General features: G+C 41.0%; 1 protein-coding gene across 1 annotated transcript in view; it reads left to right on the top strand.

Moving 5' to 3' along the window:
- The window catches only part of GUCY2C (guanylate cyclase 2C (heat stable enterotoxin receptor)), a 45255-nt gene that overhangs the window by 2342 nt on the left and 21879 nt on the right, over window positions 1-21034 (top strand). The window contains 11 exon segments of the mRNA XM_009084891.1: window positions 604-671; window positions 3707-3922; window positions 6185-6306; window positions 7083-7179; window positions 9815-9929; window positions 11147-11282; window positions 12975-13058; window positions 13485-13604; window positions 17656-17737; window positions 20025-20130; window positions 20667-20729. Coding sequence (XP_009083139.1) covers window positions 604-671; window positions 3707-3922; window positions 6185-6306; window positions 7083-7179; window positions 9815-9929; window positions 11147-11282; window positions 12975-13058; window positions 13485-13604; window positions 17656-17737; window positions 20025-20130; window positions 20667-20729 — 1209 coding nt within the window.

The raw sequence follows: 21034 nt of genomic DNA, 5'->3' as shown, positions 1-21034 counted from the left end.
TCAGTTAGCATTGGTGTGTTACAAGAAGCCATTTCAGTGGTTTTTCTCACCTCTGAGTGAAATTTGTCAATCCAGTGTGAATTTTTAAGTCTACGAATCTATGAGCACATGCTGTAGTCTTTGCTAAGAAATTGTTACTTATGACACACAAAGATACTGATCAGGCTTCATTTGGTGGTCATGCAATTATTTTTTTTAATACTAGCTTCATATGCACATAACTAACACTTTTCCTGATACATGGTACCTTGTAATTCCAACATCCCTGTCTTCTGCAAATGCAAACACTGCTGGGGTGTGTCATTTAAAATGTGCAATTGTAACAATATTTTCATTTTACCTTGCTGTCTGTCCCTTAGTGAAGCTCATACTCACAGGAACAATCTTGTCCTCTCCCTTTTTTTTTTTACTTTCTGTGATTTCTTCCTCCTTCACATTAGGTTTGTTCTTTTAAACTTTCTGTAGCTCCTTTCTTACTCTTTTCTTGCTTTTGCTATGTAAATTCTGTGACTCTTTTTCTAATCCTAAAGTTTTCTTCATTCTCCCATCCTCCTCTCTCTGCCACTCGTTGCCCCACTTACGACCCTCTTTGATCCCTTGCAGGATTCTGGGGGACTTGGCTGTGCTGTCATAGGACCAGCTTGCACTTATGCCACCTTCCAGATGATCTCGTAAGTACCTCCTCTTCCCCCTAATATCATGATGTTAAGGACATCAGCTGCTGAACAAAGTTGTTTTGTGAACCACAAACCTGCAGAGAAGTTGGGGATTAGTATACATCAAAAACTTCTAGGTCTAAATTCAAAGCAGTAAGACTTACGCATAACCACTATGTTTGGTAGGGAGAAGAAAATTTCTTTCCAAATCTCATTGATAAAATCCCAGGGCTGGCAGGGAAACATCTAACTCCTGACAGTAAGTTGATTGATTGATTGATTTACTGATTAAGAGCTCAAAAGGCTTAACTATTCAGCAGCTGCAGCTGGAAAGAGATATTAGCTTGAGACATGTAGACACCACAGTACTGTGGCAACAGGAATCCTTCTGCATGGGTGTTCAGTCATTGAGGGGTCCTGAGTTTGCTAAGAGAAGATCCAAAAACCCAACTATCTTCAGTAAAGAGGGGTTAGATAGGGAGTAGACAGTTTCATCCAAACTCTTCTGCCTGAGGAAGCATTTCTGAAGAATGAACCTCTCTACTATCGTCTTAGATAGTAGAGTATAACCTGTGTAATTCTATTCCATATTCTACTACACATTATTATGCTCATTCTCAGATATTAGTAAAAGTGTAAGCTGAATCTGCAGACTTGTAGCATGAATCAGTTTAAAACCTCCCATCAGCTATGATGTACAAATTCATATTGTTACCCATGTGAATAACTTTTCTTTTTGAACTTTGGTCGCCTTTTGGTTGCACTGACAGAAACTGGGAGAACTGAGACACTTTCACCTGAAGCTTGTCTGCTTTTAGCTCTATATTTTCCTTTGAGTGGCATGACCAGAAGCAAATCCAATGCTACTGGTGAACACATGTGATTAATTTATAGAAGAATCAAAGCATAATTTGTATATGTATAGGCCCGTGGTAAAACATTATGTAGTATACTCCATTTTAGTCACTGTGCCTCCTAACTCAGCATTTGCTTTTCTATCTGCTGGATATGGAGCCCGGAATGATGCCAAAGTCTTTTCCTTGGACTCTGACACAGTTAAGCCAGTAAAAAGTGTGAATAGAAGTTTATGCAAAGCAATGAAGAACACTAACAAACAGGCAGCTGCCTTTTGTCTGTGGTGCAATAGGCTTGCAAATCAGAACAAGTGCCTTACTTTCATAAAATCATAGAATGGTTTGGGTTGGAAGGGCCCTTAAAGATCATATAGTTCAAACTCCGCTGCCCTGGGCAAGGACACTTTCCACTGGATCAGGTTGCTCAGGGTCCCATCCAGTCTGGACTTGAACACTTCTGAGGATAGGACATCCACAACTTCTCTGGCAACCTGTTCCAATGCCTTGTCACCCTCACAGTAAAGAACTTCTTCCTTATCTCTAGTCCAAACCTGCCCTCTTTCAGTTAAAAGCACTTTACAGAGATTTAAGTGTGGGAAGTGTGCTGTGGGGAATGCACCCATGGGAAGTGGTGTGGGAGTGTGCAGAGCCTGTGATGGCCCAGCTGATTCCTGCACTTGACCACTGCTCTCCAGCTTTCATCTTTGGCTTATCAAATGGACATTAAATAACCCAGCGTGAACCCCAAAAGCTCTGTAAACACAGCAGCTGTGGGGATGTTGTGACAGAATGGTGGAAGTAACAAGGCGCAGTTTTGGATTAGACTGATTGTCTACCTCAATCTTCTTCACCATCTTTAATTCAGGGAATCATTGGGCAATGATTAATGGGATGACATTTAACAAGTCCAAATGCTGGATTCTGCACCTTGAATGCTGAGTAACGCTGGGCACAAAAACAGATTGGGAGAGGAGGAGCTGAAGAGCAGCTTCCTGAGGGGGGGCAGTGGAGAGGGAGGTGCTGGTCTCTTCTCATTGGAGTCCAGCAACAGGTCATGTGGGAATGATTCAAAGCTGCATATGGAGAGGTTTAGCCTGGAGATAAGGAAGCATTTTTTTGCTGACAGTGTGGCCAAACACTGGAACAGGCTTCCTAGAGGGGTGATCAATGCCTCAAGCTTGTCAGTATTTAAAAAGGCATTTGGACAATGCCCATAAGTGGTCTAGTGGCAGGGGGGTTGGAACTACATGATATATAAAGGCTCTTCCAACCCAAACCATTCTGTGATCCCATGAATAAGATACTTTAGCTTTTGGTCAGCCTGAAGCAGTGAGGCGGTTGGACTAGATGATCATTGTATGTCCCTTCCAACTGAAATAGTCTATTCTATTCTGTTCTATTCTACATCTGTAAGGAAAATGTCTGTTTCATTAGTGAAATACTCTCCCTGATATTACTTATTTCATCATCTCAGTGTGGTTCTGTTGCAGCAAATATAAACCCTGTAATTTGGTAAGTGTGCTTTACCTGAAAGATAAAGTTTTGTCACAATGCCAACAATTCTTATGGCCAAGTTTTTGCAGGCAAAATTTCCCGTCATAAAAAACACCGTACAAGAGCTGAAATATTTTGAGTCTAGTCTCTAGGAAAATACTTTTATCCTTAAAAGCTTTTTGTCTCTATGTATAAAATTTCTTTGCTTTACAAATTCCCTTTCAGCACAGGGTTGTCTTAGTTCTTTTTGTCTCTGGTTGCTGCTGTCGTACAGCTCCTAAAATATGCCATAGTGAAACTAAAAGATTTTTCCTTTGAGATGTAGTAGTCAAGCCTTTTTTAACAATGAGAATAAGTCCATCCCATGTTAATGGCAGCCGAGGAGCAGAATCTGATGGGTCCTTGAGCCTTTGGACCCTTGTCACAACCCTTGGGGCTGAAATGGTGCATGGTACCCATACCCAGGCATGGGTAACTGGGGGCAGTGAGAGAAGCTGCCTGGGCCAGCTCAACAAGGGGTTTCGGTGCCAATAGAGACTTAAATCTGCTTTAGTTCTTGAGGAACCTTCTGTTTCAGGTTCAAATCATTGCTAAAGTAATGCAGAGCACAAGAGGAGAGGGAGTTGAGGATGGCAATCAGGTGGTAGCTGCCTTGGTGCGACAGCAATCTGTTCAGACTTGTCCTCTTATCTCTTCCTTCAGACTTGAAACAATACTGAGCCTGCCTCTGATCTCTGTAGGGAGTTTTGGACTGTCCTGTGACTACAAAGTAAACCTAACCCGTCTTCTGACCCCAGCCAGGAAAGTGAATGAATTCTTCTATTATTTTTGGAAAGACTCTGATCTGCCGTTCAAAACCACAAGCTGGGAATCTGTCTACATTTACAAGAGGACAGAAACCTCAGAGGCATGCCTGTGGTAAGATCTGGATCCACCTCTGACCCAGCCGTTAATAAACGCTGTCTCCACCCTTGGATGTGGTTCTTATAAGCTGTTGAGTCCTGCACTTCGGGAGGTGCCTTACAACTACCAAGGAATGAGAGAAGGAAAAGATGAATTACACTCTTTAGCTGTAGTGCATATCTGAATGTTTCACTCTGTCTGTTTTAAACATTCTCAAGCCTTGGCTTTTCCTGTGGACAGCATAGTCCACATGTTGTTCTGATGGAAGTACCTGTTTACAGCATCCTTGATATCAATAATGTGATATGAGAGGCCTCTCCACATTAATGGTGTCAATCTGTAGGCACTATTGTTACTCCAAAAATTTTCCAAAGTTCAAATTGTGTCTTTCTCTGAACAAAATGACCCCAGTGATTGCAGAGTTTAAGCTATGCGCTCACTAGTTTGGAGCAAAGGAGGCAGTTTTCACTTCGTGACTCGAAACATCAGCCTGTGCTTTCTTCTCAAGACTGCTGGGTTTTCTTGTTGCCTGAAAACAAAGTCTGGTTATAGACAAATAGACTCTTTAATATACTGATATTTATAATATGTTTTCTATTATTGAGTCTTATTTAACTTTCAGCTCATGTGAGTGTTTCTGTGCTCCTTGGAATTTTTTTAACCAATTTTGGGACATAAAATGCTGATTAATTATTAAAAAAAATCTCATTTCTCCAACCAATTTTATAAATGCAGGTCAAAGGCACTGAAGACTTCATTGAAACAACTATTATATATATTTCTAATTCATAACCTGACAGCTTGCAGAAATGTAAGCAAAATTTATGACTGTATATGTGATATAATATGGAATATATTGAATACTGAATTTAATTTTAGGTTTTTTTTTCCCTGAATGAAGTGACCTAAAAACTTATCTCCAGTTCTCTCTTTTGTAGGTATTTAGGGACTTTTATTGTTTCCTCCTTCTTTCTTAGTAAAGATAGCAACTTGACCACATGATGTAATTGCTATGATTAGCTCCCTTTGATGTTTTGAAATATCAATGCACTTTGCTTATCTCTTACTACAATCCCTATTTCTTCATGTTTGCAGCTATAATTGCCAATGCACTAGAAACACTTTAGCCACATCCCTTTACTCCTGCAGGTTTTATATCTTTCAGGGAAGTAATTGCATGTAAGTTACTTCTTACCTTTTGAAGTGTTTCTTACCTTGCCTTTATTAACACTTCTGTTCAGGACCTTCTTTATGACTTCAGAATTGTTCAAGTTCCTTTACTGTTGAATCTTATTCTGCTTTAATAGAAAGTGTCAACTTGAATGTTTTTGAACAGTCTAATTAAAAGATACATTTTGTCTAAAGCACAAGTTATACTGCATAGGCTAATTGTTTTTCCTCATATGCATATAAAAATAAGTGAATACCCACAGTGCTGGAAAAATCAGGTGATGTTTCAACTATGCAAATGTTCCTGTAAATTAATGGTTAATGATTATGTTTCTGAAAAGAAAAAAAAAGCAAGCAAGAGATAAGTCTAGTTCCTAGGACTGGAATCTCAGTGTTGGTAGATCAAAAGTTACACAGTTTGAAAACAAAGAGAGCTCTTTTGGTTTTCCCTCTGCATTAACTTCATTTCGGGCAGAATATCTCTTCTCAGACACAACATTTTGAAGCAAGAATAGGATTCAGGAGTTGACTGGTTTTCCTTAATCCTTTAGCAAGCTTTTACTCACTTGGCTGCTTTTTTTGCTCTGCTCATTTTTCCCTCTAAGTTTTAACTGACTCTGTATGTTGGATTTTTTGTTGTTGCTACTTTCCTTCCTTTGTTTCTCTCACAGTCAGAGTACATGTGTGTTTTTCATCTCAGTTCTTGCTGCATCTCCCTTTTACTCCTGTGATCCTTCACATGCCTTCTAAGCTTCCTACTGATGCGTTAAACAGCAGAGCTTCTTGGCTCTGCCTCCCTGTTAGTCTCACTTACTGCAATTTCCCTCTATCCCTCATTGTTTTTCTTAATTGTTAATGTCTTATTACATCACTGTATTTTCCAGATCCATCCTTTTCACAGCAGGGCTCAAATACCTCTGCATGATTTACCAAACACTTCCATGCCATGTATTGATTTTCTTACTCTTATTGCTGCAGAAAAGGTTTCATACCACCTTATAAACACTCTGGTGTGTGGTAAGCACCCTATCTCGCACTGTGGCTGATTTAGGAGAGTGTGAGGAGTTATAATTTTTCTCTGACAATATCTCTGTTCCCTTATCTTAGGTACATGAATGCTTTAGATGCTGGAGTCACACAGTTCTCTGAAAGACTGAAGTTCAAGGATATTTTAAGGACTCCAGAGCAGCTTAAAAAAATTGTGAAAGATCCAAATCGGAAAAGCAATGGTAAGGAGGGGCTGAGGGTGCAATGTCCCTGCAGGTGAGTTGCTTTTCCCAGGAAATCAAACCTAGCCCTTAGGTTTTAGGGATAGCCTTTACCAGAAATGGTGGAAAACACAGATAAGTCATTTCACATGGATATAAACATAAAATGGCAAAAAGTTCCTAGATTTGTCTCTCCAGCCTCATAAAATATGGGGAATATTCTGGTTCCAGAGAGCTTTTGAGGTGAATTATCCCATCTGGGCACAAGCTCCTTTTTGTGAAAGCTCTCTATCATTTATGTGTTTGCAGCCCTGGTACATAATGGGCCTCATTTTGCCATCAAGGGGCACTTCTTCCGGAAATCATTCATCTAATCTAGAAAAATGGTTTAATAAACACCTCATCTTCTCCTAAGACTATGCACCTGGCATCAGGAGGCTAAGTGAGTGCAAGAGTAAACAAGCTAACTAAACCATTGGTTGAATGCCATTTAACCTAGAAGTGTTCAAATTCAGTGGCCCATATTGCATCAGAACTCCTAATGCTTGTTTGAGTGAGATAATGGTAGTGCTCTGGTGCAATCAGACAGAATATGGCGCAGGTGTTGAGGTGCCTTTTACTTCTTTCCCTCAAATATCCTGGTCTTACTGCAAAGAGGCTGTAGTTCTGTGCCTGGATCCTGTGCCTTAGCTCAGAATTTCTCTACTGCCTGCTATGCAAACATGGGGGAGCAGGGAAATGTCCTCCTGTTGTCTGTACCTCTCACCAATATATCTCCATTTTTGCCTGATCTGTAGTGATCATCATGTGTGGCTCTCCAGAGGACGTCAGAACAGACCTAGGGACGGGGAAAGTGGATAATGATGTTGTCATCATCCTGATAGATCTCTTCAAGTAAAGTATCACCTTTGCTTTTCCTCTTTTCTCTGCAGTTTGCTGATGGATACAGATAACGGAAATGGTCTGAGCGGAACTGTTTTGTTGAAGAAATGCTTTTTCACAAAATGTTTTTATTGCCATCTTTCATGTCTTGCCATTTATCTAAGGTGCTTAGTGTTTAATTCGTGGCATATCCTCTATCACGTCCCCTTCGGTTCACCTATTTTTCTAAGGAGGTGACAGAGTAGGTAGGGTTAATGTCATCCTGTGGACTCCTCAGTGCAGGAAGCCTTGAGAGAGGCACAGAGTCCAAAGTCAGAATGGTCATATGAGACGTACATTTTTCATACACTCTGCCCAACCAGACAACTATGTAAATATGTCTTAGAGTATGTTTTTCTAGACTCCATTTATTACATTTTTAAATGATTGATAAGTGATACAATTGTTCTTCCACTTTATAACCATCTCTTCGACATCTTTATAAACTACATAAATCTAACTTTTCAGAGCAGTTCTTTAGTATACACCCTAAGTTTTCTGTTGTTAAATTTCCTCTTTATATTGCTAATTAGAAAATCTTTATAGATGAGGACTGACATAAACTGGCCATATCAGTGGGAGTCTCAAAAGCTGTGGCTGTATATGAGGACCAAGAGCTGATCTCTGGCCCTAAGCCTAAGTGACATGGCACAGCTCACATCTGTATGGCTCAGTGTAGAGGTTTTTTGGGGTATAGCTTCAGTTGCCATAGCAAGTCAGTCTGGGAGAAAATTTATTGGCCTAGACCTAAAACATGGCTGGGACTGTGCTGGCAGCTAATGGTATGAATGGATGATCACAAGGCAAATGTATGTGCCCATATCTTCATCTTACTTATTTCACTGTTGGTGTAGCAAAAAGTATCCATGAACTTCCAGGGCCTGTGGAATTTCCCAGTCCTCCTGTCTAAAGCTGACCTTGACAGTTCAGGGCTGAAGAACTTTGGATTAATGACTTCAGACATTTAACCTTTGGATCCAAACTGGATCTTGTGGTTCAAGTTCTAACAGGATCTTCTGTGTCTTGAACATTTTCAGGTTCACCATACATATTTTTCAGAAGTGCCTCTAAGAGCTTTAGACATTCCACAATTTTATTCAGGCACTAGGAATCCCCAGTTGCTTTTCCTGAGGCAACTGGCCACAATTCCTATTTCTTTGCAAATGCAGAATGGGGGCTATGCAAATGAGTGCTTTAACTTACTGGTGTTGCATGTATAATTGTTGCATTAGGTGAGGGTGGTTAGGGGCTTCTTTGGTGTGATATGCATCCTTCTGATATACCCTGCTGCCTCAGCCAGTGTTATGTGCTGCCCTCCTCACATTTGCCACATACCTCTGGTTCTGCTGAATGTCTCGAATCATCTTACTCTTCTTAAAACAAACAAAATACAGACACACATGTTAGATGAAAGCTCAAGCTGCAGGAGAAAGAGTAGGCAAGGTCCTGTGCTTCTCCAGGAGTGAAGTCCCTCTTGCAAAGTGATGGATTTAAATTTTCTTCAGCTCTGAGCTGTCTGGCAGGCAGGACACAAACACAGTGTCTAAGCCTCCCTCGGGAAAGGTGGGATGCTGTAGGATTATCCAGTCTGGTGGAGTGTAATGAAGTTTCCTTTTCAACTGGCTAGTTCATTCCAAGCCTGAATAAAAAGCACTTTGAAATTCTTTAGGTTGAAAAGCACAATGTAAAAGTCAGAAGGTTCAGGGAGAGGCAGGGACAGGGCTCTGGTGTCAGAATCCCATCAGAGGCCGTGGAGCAGAGCCTGTGGGCTCCAAAAAATCTTAATACTGTACTGACTGAAGAAAAAAAAAAGGATGATCAAACATGAATAATAAGAGAATGCTCATACAATTATTTTCTTTGTATTGATCTAGCTATAGCAATGACAGATGCTGCCACGTGACACTAATACGTATTGCTAACTTCCTCTTTAATATGTGAATCCAGTGGTGGCCAATCTGTCAAGCCCTTCCAAATGGCCTATCAGGGTGATGAAACCAAAGACACCTGAAACCTACAACATCTTCTGCTTGTTTTAGCGTAGTTTTCAAGCTCACACAGTTTCCTCCGATTTTCATAGCTCACTGAATTAAACAAACAAATCAATAAGATGCTCTCTGATTGTTCCATGCCCTCCTGTTAATTGCTTTTAGTGCAAATCCATCTGTACTCAGTTCTAGCAGGTGATATCAAAATGCAAGAGTGCAGAAGAGGTCAGAATCACACACAGTAACATGAAGGACCTATCATTGCAATATTGTGGCTTCCAAGAAGAGACTGAGCTTTAATAATCTCTGCTTGAAAGAAGATGAAATAAACAGGACAGAAACCAAACAGCTACAATAATAACAATAATTGGCTGCAACCTTTGAGTGTCAGATTTCCAGATCTTTTTGATATTACCTTTTAATGTATTTAAGCACAAAAGCTGGCATCAAGGAATGAGCAATACAAAGAACTGTGCCCATGAGGAAATTTTATTTTTAGAACTACTCTTTTACCCTGTTAAATAACAGAGCCACTGGGGAGAGGTGAGTGATTCTGTCGTGGATACCACTGACCCTGCTGTTGAGTGCTCATGGGGAGCATCTTGTGCTTTGCTTTGCAGTAACATGTACTTCAAGAACAACAGCTCAGCCACTTACATGCAGAATGTCCTTGTCCTGACTCTGCCACCAGCTAATAGCAGCTTCAACACCACAGACCCTGAGGACGACATCCTGGTAACCATACTATTTTATATCTTATTGTTGCATTCAGTTCATTCATGTTCGTGCACTAGGAAATTAAAACTAAGAATGCCCCTGTAATCTTCCCCTGTCATGCTTCTATGCTGATATTTTCTAAAATTGCAGGATGACATTTTGTCCTGCTGTAATGATGTAAAAATGCCATAAGGCAGAGGTGCAGGCTGTCATATTCCTGCTTTATGAAGTTCAACTCAAGCTTTAAATTTGGTCTGCAAGTGTCACATTCACAGGGCGTGAGGGAGATTTGTAGGTATGTGGCATTCTGACTCCACTTCTGAGTGACTGACAGTCTTATGTAGCTGCAAGGCATCACTCAAGAAAGATCTATAGGTGTAATTGAGGCCTGAGAATGGAAAGTTCAGAATGTGACTGAACTTTTTTTTGGTGTGGACTGATTTTTCTGTGTAGGTATGTGTAAGTGGTGACAACCATTGCAGTTTATGTCCAGGGACTTTCCAGTTAAACTTCAAAAACAGGAACCTTTTTTTTTTCTGTAGGAAATGTGTATTTTTTAAAAAATTTCCAGAAAAGCCAAAACTATGAAAATCCTCTATCTGCTCAATGAAACTGATACTCCTGCTATCTGCCCAGGAATCAGACTCTTCATGTAGAGTTCCTCCCAGGATTTGTGGCTTTGAGCTCCAGCTCTGTAGCAGGCAGCCTCAATCTTCTGGCTGGATTTACAGGGCTTCTAGATCCCCCAGCCTAGTCTCAATGCCTTTGGGTGCCAGTTCTATGGCAGGCTGCTGGAAATCCTGGCATAGTTCCTTGCCCCTGAGCTGTGGCCATCTGGAAGCCCAGACTTGCTGGCACCACACTGGATTATCTGCACAGAAAGCCTAATGCAAAGCCAGGGTCTTTGGGACACACTGAGCAGAGCAGACCTGCCAAGAACCTACAGTGTATGATTTCTTAAATCCTTTGCACCCAGATCAACGTGCCAGAGCTTTACATTGGCCTTTTAGAAGTTTTCATTGCCTCCCTGTCTTCATACACCAAAAATATATTTTGTTTACCTTTATTTTTCCAAGAACGCTGATGTGGCATTGTCCATCTACTTCTCAGTGTTCAGCAAATTCTGGTCTTCCATGCTGGAGTTTCTGCCAAAGGGAGACAAACAAAGTTACTGTAGCTTTAAGGCAGAAATATGAACTCTCAAACTGCTGTTTTTCTTTTTTCCTTTCTTCTAGGTGGAAGATGACTTTCTCGCTGGCTATTTTAATGCAGTCTTGCTGTTTGGACATATTCTCAAGAAATTCATTGTCTCCCAGAGCCCAGTGTCACCTCTCAGCTTAATAAATGAATTCCGAAACACTACTTTTGAGGGTAAGAAGAGTACAGTCCTGCGCAGGGGGCACTAAACTGCAGAGGGGAATGAAATTTTAAGTAGTCTTAGGATAAGCCACTTATACACTAAACAAGTCCAAGCCCTTCAATGAGTTTTATTCCCACTCCTTTTTCTTTTTATGTATTTTTGCAAGGATGTTATCTTCAGTTTTGATGTTTAAAATTACTTTGAAGTCATTTACCTAAGCTTTAATGAAGCAGTTTCAACTTTTTTGAGTTTACAAAGACACGTAGGCCTGAACGCCTGGCAATGGATTGGCTCCTCTTAGTCAACTTTCTTGTTCCTCTCACAGGTTGTCTTGCACCAGTGGACTTTTCTTTTGTAGGCCATGGGCTTAAAATCACACAATTCAACAATGAGGAAAAGGCAGAGGCAAGACTTAGACAAAGAAGCAACATTACCTCTCTGGGTAATGTCACTTCACATCAGAGATCTGCACCAAAATGATAATTCAAAGTTTTGTGCTTATGTTTCACCTACTTTCAGCAAAGACCTGTAGTAGTTTCCCATATTTTCCTAAGGTGACCACCTAACAGGTTTTGGGCTTATCTTTGCTTTAACCATGATATCCCATACCTGGCAAAATGTAGTTTACTAATTCCTCCAGGAGACAGGATCCTTTTTTGAATATCAGTAAACTCATCTCTTCATTTTAACTCTAAATTTGAAAGATAAGTTGCAGAAACTATTTCACTTATCCAAAATACTGCACTGTAATGCAATAATGTAATGTAATGCTCCACAATATTTATAGGTTTAGTTTAAAGAGAAAAAATCCGAAACATGAAAGGTGTTGAATCACCTTCAATCTCTCCTGTGATGGAGGCTGGTACAGTAGGGATTTCATACAATAATTATGAAAAACTTGGTGTCAGTCTCTGAGGTGAAAAGGGAGAAGGTCATTCCTGAACTAAAATAATGATGATAGGAAAAAAATGCCAAGTCATCAGCAACAGCAGCAAAAGAGCAATCTGAAGCTAATAAAAAAGACCCTCCTGTAAAAAAGAAGGGAAAACTGAAGGTGAGACTTTAAGGAGTGGTGGCTATTGGCTAAGCTTGTGCTCTTGTTGAAACAACTGACTTCGTGGGAGCAAAGTCAAGCTGTGCTGAGGGACTTGGGAAGTTCCACCTTAAAATCCTTGAATGTGTTACCCAGGCAGTTTCTCAATCTACACATTTGCTGAGATACAGAGGCAGGAGGTTAAAGGCAAAAAGAATCTGGTTTGAATAGTATCATTAGAACCAAGCAGGGAGCTTTCAAAAGAACAAGGGAAATGAAAGTATCCTTGTATTTCCTTTCTTGCTGATAGATTCAAACTGCAGGTGGAAAGAGTCTCCCTTTTCACTTCTAAAATGGTCCCTTCAAGGGACGTTACTCTGACATTCTTGGTATGCTGAAGAAATCTGACAAATATATTTTCCTATAGCTAGAGGGAGACTTTTCCTTTTCAGTGCAGTCAGTTCAACACATTTTATTGGATTTTGTAGAGAAGATGTAGTGTGATATTAAGGGAGAAGTAGCACCACACCGAGCTGGTGTGTATTCTGGCATGTACATGAATAAAAAAATATCCTGAGTATCAGAAGCCCTTTTATTTATCCCATCCTTCCTGCCATGTATTTGTGTTTCTGAGAGCACAAGCCTTCTGACTAATTCCTTGTGTCTGCAGGTATACTGGGTCCTGTGACTCTGGATGAATTTGGAGACATTGATACCAATCTGACCCTGCTGTACACGTCACAGACTGCAAATCATGTACGTATGTCCAGGGAGCAACCGTTTGACCTTGTATATGAAAGGAGAAACAAAATTCCCTGTACTATTGCATAAGAATGATGAAAATAACTACAGCAGGAGTGGTGGAGTGCCAAGGCATGCTGTGTGTGCCAGAAGGGGGTCATACGAGGTGTGCTGGAGACTGACAGGATTGATGTCATTGGGTGATTCAGTAGTGAAGTGCAGCTGGTATTTTGTGGGATTGGTAAATTTCTTTTCAGAGAGAGGGGGAAGAATGAGGAAGAATATGGCAGCTGAACATATGGCTATGCTGAGAAATGCACCACTGTAGCAGAAAGAACAAGAATTACTTTGAGTTTGGGCAATACATTTATTAAGGGTAGTTTGAGCAAGGGACAAAAGAGGGGGAGCACAGCTGCTAACTGCATTTCTTCCCTCCTACACCCTTAGTTCAGACCTCTTCTGTATTTCAACACTCACAAGAATGAGACACACATGATAACTAGCAGTCCAGATTTTATCTGGAAGAACCACAAGCTGCCCAGTGACACTCCAGGCTCTGGTAAGACACCCGTTAAACCTACCTATTCTTTGAAGACAAGTCATACAGTCCTATGACCCATCTGTTGTGCAACCCAGCTTGCTACCTTCACACTGCCCCTGCCAGTGATTCCAGGAGCTGGGGCAGAACAGCATCTTTCCTTCTCCTGCCCCATCCTGCCACATTCTCTGCATCCAGCCCAGTTCTAAACCTTCATGTTGGTTTGAGTACTGCTACTAAGTCTCCTGTAGACTCCGTACTGTACCAGTGATTGTAGGGAATGCCGTGGGGGGGTTTCAGAAGAGGTTGCCCACAAACAAATAATCTTTGCTAGAAGATGGCAGTGATGTGAATTTCTTGAAAGACTGTTCAGGAAAGGGAGCAGAGTTAAGGTTATGATAAGTTATCTGACTCTGCATTTCTGTATCACTGATGGAGCATGGTGGCTTCTGCTTGCCCCTTTATCCTTGTTGTAAGGAGCTGGGGAGAGGACACAGCACTGTGCAGATTCAGGGTGCTTCTCTGGAGGACTGGGAAGAGCTGACTCTTTGCAGAAAGACAATGGGTAACTAGGTTATGGCTCTATCTATACTCAGACTTTAAATCTGCAACCCCTGAAATCACCACCTCCTTTTCTTTTGAGTTTTTGGTAACTTCTGGATAGAATGGATGAACCCTCTTGTTATTCAGCATAGCAGAGTACAGCCTTGTCAGTCTGATCAGGCTGAGATTGTTTCCCCCTTTAAGACTGCTGCCACATGGTGATTGGCAGTGGAAGGGCTATGCTTCAGGGTGTGGTACACAGAACAAAAATTATTGCAGTGGCAGTTGAAAGGGTTAGTGCATAGTGGGTTAGTGCATAGTGGGTTGGTGTTCACCTGAGTCATTTCCACCAATGAGTATTCAAAGTTGCTGCTGTTAAAGTTCTCTGCTGAAGGCCTCCCATTATTTTACTCTACTGCTTACCTCCATTAGGGAACAGGCAAAGCATAACAGGAGAAACAAACAGGATCTGCTAACTAAGAGCTCATTCACAGTAGGTGGTAAATGGATTCAAACATTTTAATTCCTCAATGAAGTAAATCAGATGGCTTCAAATTAGGTCTTGCCTCTCCTAAGAGAAGCAGGATTAGTGATTCATTGCCAGGGACCCATAGAGCTGCCAGGAAAAGGCAGCATCTCTGATAATACTCCAGTTAGACAGCTCTGAGAAGAGCAGAGGGAGTTCAGTGGAGCTTTCATTTTTCATCGCTTGTCAAATCTCTGATCTCCCTGAGTATGACCATGAGTCCTGCTGGTGCAGAGACAAGCAACACTGCATGTCAGCCACAGGGCTGCACCAGCTCCCTGAGCCATGTGCTTTCTGACTACAGTCTCCTTGGTGTTGCTCCATTCTCATTCATCCCTTGGGCTCCACAATGTGCTGTGTTGTCAGCAGATCTTTGTATTTTTCAAATATTCCCTTGAGTATGTCCTTGTTTGAAGCTACTGCACAAGAGAAAAGAAAAATTGGGAATTGCAGGAAGTCACTATCTAAATACCAGTATTTTAACATCCAGTGCTTAAGGACACTGCAGCCAGGCTATACTAAATGAAAGTAAAAATGCCTCCCACAGGCACTTGATAGTTTTGTCTTCACATTTAAAAAAATAAACCTTCCTTCAGTGTGAAAAGAGAGAATGGCCAAAGCTTAAGTAATTACCTTGCCTTGCCAGAGCCAGACAAAACTTTCCAGCCAGAAATGTGTTTTTTTCCTTCAGAGAGGTGAACAGACAGAACAACCAGAGCTCTGCTCCTTCCTGAGCTGTAATTGAGAACAGCTGACCCAGTTCTGCTGCCTTCTTTCCTCCTGTCATCCCGTATAAATAATAAAAAAAAAGGTTTCACATGTTCACAAACGTTTCTGGTTGCAGAGGACCTGAAATCAGTTAGTTTGTGATACAAACTCTCTTTGCCTGTTGTAATACTAAGAGCCAGGAGGTGGTAGCAGAGCCTCAAGAAAGGGAAATCAGCGATTCCACGGAAAGCTACAACCGGCTGATTGTAAAGCTGCAAGCCACAATTCACAAACCTTCAGTTTTAGAGAATTCGGACAAAATGGCTTTGCACATTCTCATGTATCTGTCGTGTTATCTTGCTGAGGGAAACACTAGTACTCATAGTTTTCAACAGAGACTGTCAGAGTAATATTTAATACTAGGAGGCTTTGAGACTGATGCTGGCATGAACACACGGAAAGAAGGTGCAGTGATGTGATATCCAGGACAAGAAAATCAAAGCCAGAAAACTGTGTTCAAAATCCAGAGGAGCTGATAAAATGAATTCTGTGTGTGATGCAGACACTTACATTGATATGTTGAAAATCCCTTCTCAGTTGCTGCCTGATTCTGAAGGCACCTAGTGTATGCAGTTTTGCTTCTTATTTATTTATTATTTTTTACACTTGATTATTTTTCTGTGTGCCTCTACTTTTGTTTCTGGGCACAGACAGAAGTGTATTAGCCTCAGTAAGGCTGAATAACTTTGCTCTTTTACTATCTATAACCAACAAGGCAATCTGCAAAACTGGATTCTCCTCTGCCTTCTTTTGCCTGAGAGACTTGCCCAGTAGAGTAGGTGCACTCTACACGTGTGGTCACCAGCTGAAACTCTGCACTAATGGCCTGTTTCTCTTCAGAGGAACTTGGTGACCACCAATTTTCCTTCCCAGTACCCTGAGCTCCAAGAGCAGACACAAGACAGGCTTCAGTTTGCTTTTCCACATGAAACCAATCAAAATGACAACCCTAAATACGCAGTGCCCATCCTTGTTCATCCTGCCTAACTGCTCAGGATTAGAACCCTCATGTGCTCTGTGGTTTTTTGGGTCTAAATCCTCAGATGCCTGAACAGCATGGTTTTCAAATTGTTTAGCACCTAGAAGCTTCCAAGGACACTTTATTGGCTTAATTTCCCTCCATAGCATATTAATTTCCTACTGAAGAGACACTCCACTCTAGCACTTCTCATCCCAACCAGTGTCAACAGAAGTGTTCAGAAATGAGTCCATAGTCTCCAAAGCTCTACCAGTACAGAATTGCTTTAAACAACTGGATCAATAAGGGGAGAACCCAGATGTGAAATGCTGAAAAGGCTGCACATGTTGAAAGCTGTACCATGATTTTCATCCTGACCTCTTCTTGGATAACAAGTTCTTGTGAGAAATGCCTTACAAATCCATAAGTGGCTGCACTCTGTGTCAGCGGAAATTCTGGGTGGAAGCTTCAGGTGCATCCCATCCTAAAGCAAATTTTATCAGTAAAGACTCTGCGTGACAAAGGTATGGGCAGTTGTGGAAAATTCCCTGCCAAAGAGGCATGTCTTTCTGACTGAGTGGGTACCTAGCAGGACTGGAAAGCCTGAATCAGAAAGTCATCACTGAACAACATGGATAAAAGGATCAAACCTTTGTTCCCCATTTCAGAGAAAGCCTTATCCAAAGGACTCAGTGAGGACCCCACTTTGCATTAAGCCCCGAGTAATGCTGGAGGAAAACAATGGTTTTTGCATCCCAATGACTCTGACTGCAAATAGCCACCATCTCCATTCCTGTCCCACAGACAGCTGTACACAAGGTTTGCCTCCACCATCCACTTATATGAAGTTACTACAATGAAAATTTTGTCTGCTTCATTTTAAAAAATGAGGTTGCTGGGAAAAGTCAGCTTTATTTCTGGATTATACTAGGGTTTTTTTTAAAGAGGAGAACACCTGGAAACTGCTGCTGAGATTTAGAATTGTTGAATTCACCTCCCACCTGGGTGTCCCTATGGAGTGCCCATGCCTCAGGTGGGGATGTAAGACTGCATTGCTCTGGGTCATGCTGCATCCCTCACTGGAAGAGGCAGGTACCTATCATCTCTAGGCAGTGCTGGACTTTACCTAAACCTCCTAATTTCAATGTCACCAAAAATTATCCCTGGTCAGCTCCTGCGACTTGCACATGTGTGAGTGGAGGTAATTTCTTAAATAAAATATTGTTTTTCAGTGTCCTCTGTCAAATTGTTTATTTTTAATTTTTTCTTTCCTGCAGGCCCACACGTCTTGACTATTGCTGTCTTTACACTCACGGGAATTGTGATTCTGGTTCTGATCATCTCTTTGCTGGTTCTAAGGTACCAACCTCTTTGGCTTCTGTTTGTTTGTCCTTGAGCAGTTTTCCTCCTACGGCAATGCCTTTGATCCCTCCTTGAAGAGCCATTCATTAGCTTACCTGACATACCTGTGTGTTTGCCCTCAGTGTGAACTCTTTAGTGTATGCCAAGTAGTACTTACATCCATAGTGTAGTTATGACAGGTTCATAATTGAGGGAGAAGATGCAACAAGACTCACAGTTCTTGCATCTGCTAAAATGTTCTGATTCCTGTATATACACAGAAACATGTCTCAGATCAATCTTAAGACATTTTCCACTTTACTGTCCATCTTTAGCTTACTTGGGGTTCACTTATGTTTCTTCAACCTATTGGTGTCGTAAAAACTCAGTCTAGAATAAGGTATTTTTCTTGAGTCACTGTAGGAGTCAAAACACCATGAAGTTTTGGTGTTCTCATTGCATGGATCCATTCCTTCAACTCAGTCCAACTCCTTGCATAACAATTTTACTAACAGCTTGGAATTTCCTGAATATAACACAGTTCAACTTTATCACAATGGAAAAAAGCTGGAATAGAAATCAATGATGTCTGCTTTTGCGGGAAGAAATCCCATGCTATTTCCAAAGTATACAGTTTTCTTTAATCTTTAAAAAAATTGTCTTACCTGTGCATCCATTTTCACTATATATCTCAGCTATGTATCAGAAAACTTAAGAAAAAGTAAGAAAATCAGGTCTTAAGAAAACTTGATTAGAAACAGGTACTACCCAGGCTCTCTTCTTTTGAGTGGACCATTCTGCCTTGCTAACTAAAGCTTTTCATAAGGGAAAAATCAAAGATGAAGGTATTCAACTCATCCAATTGTATGCAATAAATTGCCACATCTAAACACTAACATATAAACAGACAGGTAAAGTTTGTAATGGCTATGAATATTAATAAACATTTGTCTGGGGACAGCATGGACTTGTGAAAGATTCTGTACTTTTCCATATTTGCAGATGCATAAAATCTAAAGATTCTGTTTAGATGATTAGATTATTATTGTACAGATATTGTAATATTCCCAAGCATCAAATATAGAAGAGATTTCTGAGGATTTTCCCTTTTGGTGTCACAAAATAATAGCAGACTTCTCAACTACAATTGCCACTGAACAAGCAAGAGAGAAGAGAAAATGAACATGAACAAAAGTGAAATGAAAAGAAAATGAAAATGAACAAAATGCCTCATTATTCCTTCTTTATCTCCCAAGTTTTTGGGACACTTGAACTATCCCACAACTATCTATGTAGTTCTGATGGTAAAGTAAAAAGGCAAAGTCCTGAAAAAAAAACCTAAATATTGAACCTAGTAGATTTTAATTCAGTTTGATATGTTCGTAATCCCAGCTGATATCAGTTTAAATTGCAGTGCATTCTGGTGACACACACCTTAAGAGACTGAACTGAGAAAAACAGTTCTTACCACAATTATTGGTCTTTCTTTTCTTATGCAAATATATGCTAAAATGTATTGGGAAAGGGGATAATAATGTTATTAGTCAAGAGTATGGGTTCTCCCATTTGGAGCATTTGCCAGCAGTCATCAGTGTGTTAGGATTCTCCTCACCAGTCTTGTGGGCTTTTTTCCAGCAGAGGAAGGACTTGCCCGAGTAAGTGGGTAATTTTGTGTGCACTAGTCGTCTTGCAGGTTCTCTCTACGACAAGGTAGTACCTACTCTGAATTTTTTGCAAAGGAGACAGCAGTTTATTTCTCCCCGTTCCAAGGGCTCTTCCCTCATTTTGACAAAATGTGCAAAATACAAGGGAGACCGAAAAAAAGGCATTTCATCTCAATGCTGTTGTTACCTCCTCTCCTGGCATTGTATTCACACCTGTTCTTACTATCTACTGTTGATGGCAGGACTTCCTTTGGCTTGCATTTGTTTGTGGGACCTCTATTCCGAGTACATTTGATAACATGGAGGAGAAAACTATATAAAATCCAGATGGCCCTTTGTGCTTTTTATTGTTCTGACCACCCCTGAGACTCTGTAAATTGCCTAGCAGTAATTTTGCTGAATCTGTTATGTTCTTCTGCTGTGGAATTGAATGAGCATTTACGTTTCCCAAAGCAAGGGCAATTAAGAGTATCCTCAAACTGGAAAACTGTACAAGAGCCAGAGGGCTTGTGCTCAAGCCTTGTCAACCTGACACAACATCCTTGTGTCATCCTGAAGCTAGAAGCTTCCCTGTCCTAATCTCCTGTATTGGGTTTTGGTTCACTGGGAGGATATTTTGAAAGACTTCTCCTGTTTTTCAGGAAGTACAGGAGAGATAATGAACGCCGCTGGAAGAAATGGTCCCATATACCGTCTGAAGAAATCTTGCCCCTGGAGACCAGTGAGACAAGTCATGTTAGTCTGAAGGTAAGAGAAGCACAATGCTCAAAGTGTGGTCTTGGAATCTGTCTTCTAAAGATCATCAATGTTGGCATATTGGCATTCTCTGACTACAGCGCAGGCTATGGCTCTGGTAGAACTAGGATCTGTTAACTCTTGTTTTTTCCCTTTTTAAATTTTTTTAACCTTCACTTGCTGTATTGAAAAAAAAAGATTATTTCCCATCTATTGCTCTGCAATAGAATATACCTGTTCCCATCAGCAAAGCTCATGTTGTGATGGGAGAATGGGCTGCATATTGATTTTCAGTTACATTTCTCTGTTACAAATGATTTCCCTGTGCTTTGTTATGCCTCTGAAATGCCCAAGAGCATGGAAGTAGCAGGTGGAGGGCCTGGGAGTGGCACGCATGTCCCACAATTCCTGTGGCATGTAGTGGCCCTCCCTAGAGAGAGAGGCTTATGCTTCTCTGTGTGGCACACACAGACACTACTAATCTCTCTGGACCTGTCAAGTAGGGAGTAGGTGGTAATTGCAAGTTAATTATTCTTCTTTGTTCTCAGATCGATGAAGATAAGAGACGTGACACCACCCAGAGACTGCGCCAAGGCAAATATGACAAGAAGGTAACCTAACTGCAGTGTCCACACTCCCTTCCTTGTCTTGCCTTTAGGAAGGCTCTTTCTGGGAGGAGGTCATACTACCTCCCCTGACCTTGCAAAATGGGTTGATCTTATGGAAGGAATAAGCCATTTATTCCCTGTTGGATTCTTTGTATTTTGTTTACTGACAGGAGGCAAAATATTAGACTCTATGAACCCCTAGCCCAGTCCAGGAGCACAGAAACAGAAACACACGGACCTGAGATCTGATCCATTTTGGTCCTGAGGAGATGGAGGACAGGCCATTTACATGGCAATTCTCAGTTCAG

Source organism: Acanthisitta chloris, unplaced genomic scaffold, assembly GCF_000695815.1.
Source record: "Acanthisitta chloris isolate BGI_N310 unplaced genomic scaffold, ASM69581v1 scaffold17461, whole genome shotgun sequence".
Lineage (NCBI taxonomy): Eukaryota > Metazoa > Chordata > Aves > Passeriformes > Acanthisittidae > Acanthisitta > Acanthisitta chloris.
This window is presented reverse-complemented; position numbering and strand designations above follow the sequence as displayed.